This window comes from Dryobates pubescens, chromosome 19 (assembly GCF_014839835.1).
Source record: "Dryobates pubescens isolate bDryPub1 chromosome 19, bDryPub1.pri, whole genome shotgun sequence".
NCBI lineage: Eukaryota > Metazoa > Chordata > Aves > Piciformes > Picidae > Dryobates > Dryobates pubescens.
Window position 1 is genome coordinate 4,547,231 of NC_071630.1, and position 5,767 is coordinate 4,552,997.

Genomic DNA, 5,767 nt, shown 5'->3' on the forward strand with positions numbered 1-5,767 from the left:
CTCCTGGAGTGCCTGGGGCGGAAGTACGCCTCCATTTGTCAGTTCTTGAGATGTTAACTTTGTTGTAATACCTGTAGACATAAGCAATTTAAAGAATTCTTAGTGTTTGAAGTTGTTTGCATTTTGAGAGCCCATAGCTGGGAGGCACAAGGACTCTGGTTCCGAGACCGCGAACTCACAAATGACAGAGTGTGGACTTCTTGCCAATTCTCACCGACTAGTTTCCACTTTTTGATATGCTGAACTAGAAAGCTGGTCATTTGTGTCTGTGTATGTATATGAAGGCCACAGGAATAAAGGGATCCAAAGATTTTAAAAAAAAAAAAAAAAATTGATCTAATTTGATTATTTTTTTTTAAATTGTTTTGTTTTGTTTTTTTCACTTCAAAATGTTCAGTGGTGATAAAGATGTGGAAAACTGCACTGTTGGAAAACGGGAATATTTAAAAGTGGTTGATAGAATCTTAATTTTATAACTTTTGTATAGCACTACAAGGAAGTATTTTGTATTGGTTTCCTTATTAAGGTCAAGTAGAAGTTAGCAGCTCTTGTTTGGTCCTGTTCTCTGCATGTTGACAACGACGCCTTTTGCGCTCCACCAGTCGTGACTGCGGGCAGCTGCCGGAGGTGTTTGGCCAGAGCGGCGAGCGCTGTCTGTTGCAATACCTTGGGGTGCTGTGCGGGGCGGCCCGGGCTTATTTAAACGCGAGGAGTTGTAAATAGCGGTGGGGGAAGGCTGCGAGGGGATGATGGAAGTGCGGGCTTGCACCCAGCGCGGGGCTGAGGGGTGGGTGCGGTGTGTCCGGCAAGCAGCGGCGTGGCCAGCCTTCCCTCTACCTTGCTCCGTGGCAGTGAGGGTTTCTTTTCTTTTTAATTTTAATTTTATTTTTAAACCAGAATAAACTGTTCAATAAAATCAGCCTTCGCCAGCTTCTTTGTTGTGGCCACGGGCACCCCTTGCTGCGCGACCCGACACGAGTGGAGCCGGCCCCGGCGGGGCCCCCTCCTGTTGTGCCCCAGAGGGAACAAGCGCGTCCTGCAAGCGGGTGCTGGCGGGTGGGGAGGGGGTGCCGGGGTCGGGACCCCCGGGGTGGGAGCGCTGCAGCCCCTCGGGGGCTGGCGCACGCGGCCCCGCCCCCTCGCGACCGGACGTGCCGAAGCGCGCGGCGTCCGCCAGCGGCAGGGCGTGCGGATGAGGTGTGCGCGAGCGGCGCTGGGAGCCAATGAGAGGCCGCAGAGGACGGCGGCGCCGGTTCCCGTCAGCCCTCGCGCGGGGCGGCAGCGCCATGTCGGTGGCGTTTGTGCCGGAGCGGCTGCGCGGGAAGGCGGAGGTGAACCAAGAGACGCTGCAGCAGGTGAGCGTGGGGAGAGGGGCCGCGGCTCGGGTCCTCCCGGCTCGGCTGAGGCGGAGCTGGCCCTGCCCGCCGCCGCCTCGGTCTGGGGCGGTAGTGGCGAGCGTGGGGCGGGCGGTGACGACGCGCTCCTGTGCCCTAGTTGCTGGAGGAGAACGACCAGTTGATCCGGTGCATCATGGAGTACCAGAACAAGGGCCGCGCCGCCGACTGCGTGCAGTAAGTAGCCGCCGGGGCGCGCCGGGCCGTGCCCGACCCGGTCCGGCCAGTGTCTGACCCGACCTCGCCCCGCCCTGTCTCCTCCCCGACCCGGAACCGCGGGAGCCTCAAAGGCCGCAGGGGCTGACCCGAGCCCAGCCTCTTCTAGCTCTTCAGAGCTTTTCTGCCGCTAAGAAAACGCGGGCTTCGTTAAGAGGCTTCCCAAAAATTACTTTCACAAAGCCGCAAAACACAAGTGCTGCTGCACGGAATCTCTGTGACGCCAGCTGCTTGTTGTCAAGGGTTTTGTTCTGTGTCAGAATGAAACCAGCCCTCCTGGGTGGGCTTTCCTTTCCCCCTCAGTGTGTGGAGAACACCCAGCAGTGCTTAGAGGGAGGAGAGCCAGCCTGTGGCTCTGCCGCCGTTCAGCCCTTCAGCTTGCAGAGGCCCTGGCTGGCAGACAGCCTGGTAGCGGCTGCTGAGCCTGGGTGCCTGCTGACTGCGAGGTCAGACCAAGCGACGGCAGAGCTTTGCCATCTCCTGCCCCTGGGCTGCTTGCTTGCAGCTCTGCATCTTTTCAGTGTTCATCAAGCCTAGCTCTTACTGTGCTAGTGAAGTTGGTCAGCACACACTTGGCTAGAGAGTGCAGCTCAGAGGGCTTTAGGACACAGACAGGAGGTGGAGGTGTTTGCCTTGTGTTATTCGTGGATTGCTATCTTTTCCTAACAAATGCTGATCAGATTGCAGAAGCAGCTAGCGAGGGGGTGAGTAGTTTGCTAGAGGAGGATGCAGGTCCCAGCTCTTTTGTTTCTTCCTCTCCCAGGTACCAGCACATCCTGCACAGGAACCTCATTTATTTGGCTACGATTGCTGATGCGACACCACCCAGCACGCAGAAGACTGCAGAGTGACTGTGCCTGGCTGGACACGAGCAGGGGAGCTCCACAGTCCCACTTAAGAGTCTTGCAAGGCAGCTAAAAACATGGGACATAGTATTTGATGTAATAGCAGTCTGGCTTTTTTCCCCATCCCTCCAGGCAGAACCCAAGTGTGATGATTCACACTCTTTTTTTCCTCTAAAACACTCTATGTGAGTGTTCTCAGGGGGTAGCCTGGCTGCCAGGACAGCACTGCCAGCGCTGCCCTCGGAGGAGCCTGGCACTGGAGCACCCAGCCGCCCACAACACAGCAGCAGCAGCCACGTAAAAACTGGGAGTTTATTGTATTTAATCTCTACTCCTGACACAAGGAAAGGACAGGGTGGGAGGTCAGGTGGGAAGATTCTGCTGCACAGCCAGCTACAGGGGCTAGGCAGACACAAACCAGAATGTGCACTCAGAAAGGCATAGCCTCCCCTGATTGTATATCCAGACACACGCAGCTCAGGGGGAGGACTCCTTGGACAGGACCCATGCTAAGGGGAGGTCATCTGACTGGCAGGCTGCTTCTGGTGGGAGAGAGCCCTCTCTCCAGCAGGACTCCACTGATACCCTTGTGTACTGCTGGGGAGGGCTGAGTTCTCCAAGCAAACAAAGGACCTTCTGGGCCCAAAGGCAGCAGCCCACCTCTGAGGGTATCAGGCTAATCTTTATCCGCTCCTAGCAAGCCTTATCCTGTGGTGCTTGTACCTGCCACAGCTCCTTGCAGTCTCAGTGAAGCAAAGGCTGTTCTGTGAGGCTGTGTAACAAAGGACTTAGTGAACCAAATGTCTAGGAAAGCTGAGGCTGCTGCATAAGGGAGGAATGGAGCCTTTGTTTCAGTGAGAGAGGGCTGTGGGTCTGCCCCAGCTGTGGCACAGCTCTTCCTTTGCCTGGACATGTTCTGTACTGCAGACTCTCTGCACAAATAAATTTTTGACTAATCTGACTAATTTTTGACTCTGGTTCCTGGGTATTTGTCAGGTGGATGCTTGCATGCTCTGAGCTAGAAAGCACACCTGAGGTAATGCCCATTGGTGGCAGGATGAACAGAAGCTAAGGTACAGCTTTGGTCCCAGTTGTGTTGGAGGAGGAGGGAGCTGACTTTTGCTCACGGTCGTCATCACTACACGCAACGGCCAGAAGTTGAAGTAACTTGGTCTTGGCGATGTCCATCTGCACTACCACTTCAGAGCCACTGCTAAGGCAGGTTCTGGGGCAGGGTCCTTTGGTGCAGTCTACCTGAAAGAGCAGCTTTAAAGATGCTCCAGGCTGTATGGTGCATAAAGGTCAGGTTTATGAGTCAGTAAGTAGGCAGTTGACACTTTTCAAACTCTTAAATAATCCCATGTTAATGAAATAAGATCTCTGTTACAAACCAAAGTTACAGTTTAAGGTGCTGCTCGTTTTCAGCAAGGTGCATATTTTACCCAGGTATGACCTATTAAATGTTTATCTTTAATAAAGCAAATTGTTGACTTGTACAGAAGCTTTAGAATACAAAATGTACAGTTCCAGTTCAGAAGCCTCAGCTGGTCACAAGAAGCACTGCAGTAAGGGTAAGTTAACTAAGCACCAAACCCTTGCACTTGGCAGTGTAAGTGAAGGTTAATGGCAAGACTCCTTTGCCAAGTGCAACAATTCTCAGGATTCCCAGTGTTGAGAACAGGTTGGAAGCAGAGGACAGAGTAGCACCTACGTGGTCAAAATGCAGACACTTGGTTTTTGCAAGTGCCTGACGTGGCTCCGGGACCTCGCCGGCTGCTGTGACCGCAAACAGACTGCAACAACTACAGAACAGTTTTGGCACTTGTTAGAGAAACTTCAAACCAACTCCCCTTTTGGTCTTAGTAGGAACAAGCAGTAAGTACAACCAAAGTGAGGGTTTAATGTCAGAGCTAAATGACAAGGCTTAGGAAAACTCAAACCCATTCATCGAGTTAAATAACCACTAACACCTTCAGCAGAGGGTCGTCAGGATCAGAGTAGTACAGACCATGGACAGTTTACAGACAGAAGCCACACTGATTGTGCAAAGCACAGTACTGTAAAAACTATGTACAGCAAACAAACCTCTGTAAACATGGTAAGGATGAGTCTCAGAAAAGGTGATGACAAGATCATAAATACAGGCAACACTGGCATCCTCAAACAGCACGAACGGTAACGATCCGGGCCTGCAGAGAGCCCCTCGCCAAACAAACAAACAAACAGAAGGTGGCTGGGTCCGAAATAACCCAAATGTTTAATAGTTTTAGTGTTGTGTATACTTCCTCTAGAGCATGGAGTTCTCTTTTTGGTATCTTTAGACAGAGATGTACTTCGTTTGTATAAAGAAAGCCAGGTGTGCTTTATCTCCGTTGAAAAACCCACGGCCCTGGAGCCAAGAACCCATCTCGCTAGTAGTTAACATATTAGAATGATGTGACTTAAGAAAAATACAAAAATAAGATTAATACTGTCAAAACTCTTATAGCAGAAAATAGTGTGGTTTTTAGACTCTTTCCAAGATGAAGTATGAAAATTTAAATAAGCTCTAACTATATAAAGACTCTTCTGTAATCTCAGTCGCTGTACAGTGGGATAGCTATACACATATTTACCATGGTTCTTTAAGCACCAGTCACTCATGGAGCCACTTTGGTTGGAAGATGATTCCCAATTCCACAGGTTCACTTAATGGCACATATTGACTGCAAGGAATTACTTTATCCTTAAAAAAAAATAATAATAATTAAAAAAAAGTTCTTCTAACTACCTGCTACCCCACCTTTCAGTTTAGTATCTTCTGAGCCAGCTCACAATTGTTAATCCATCGTAGCATCTGAAATAAGACTTTAAGCCCCTGCAGGGAGGCTCTGAGGCTCTGCTTTGAGGAGCACTGTGTGGATAATGCCTTTGGCCAGGGGCAGCAGCAAGGAATGCTGCATTTCCTGCAAAACCAGGGTCAGGTTATCCACGGGGATGCCATCTCCTGCAAGCAGCTCAGGTGTCTGACACAAGGCTGAGCGGTGCTGCTGATCTTTACCTAGAGTAAGGAAACTACCACAGAACTCCACAACCCTTTGTGCAACGGTTTGTGTGGCACACAGAGCTGCCCCCAGGCCCCTTCTGGAGAATACAAAGGCTACAGCTTGTCCAATCTGAACAGTGCTGAGCAGAGTGACCACTACAGATTTGCTTCAACATCTTCCCTGTGTTCCAGTAAGATGTTTAACTATACATCTATATGAAAAATAGCTATAAAATACAGTGTTTCTTGGATGCTCATCCTTCAGCAGTTCTTTGTTTCTTAAAAAA

At 50.6% G+C, this 5,767-nt stretch overlaps 1 protein-coding gene across 1 annotated transcript; it reads left to right on the plus strand.

Moving 5' to 3' along the window:
- The first annotated feature begins 1,209 nt into the window (after window positions 1-1,209).
- Window positions 1,210-3,386, plus strand: SS18L2 (SS18 like 2). The gene is made up of 3 exons (XM_054169883.1): window positions 1,210-1,355; window positions 1,495-1,571; window positions 2,374-3,386. The coding sequence occupies exons 1-3, from the start codon at window positions 1,224-1,226 to the stop codon at window positions 2,459-2,461; spliced, it is 297 nt and encodes a 98-aa protein (XP_054025858.1). The 5' UTR covers window positions 1,210-1,223; the 3' UTR covers window positions 2,462-3,386.
- Window positions 3,387-5,767: the final 2,381 nt, after the last annotated feature.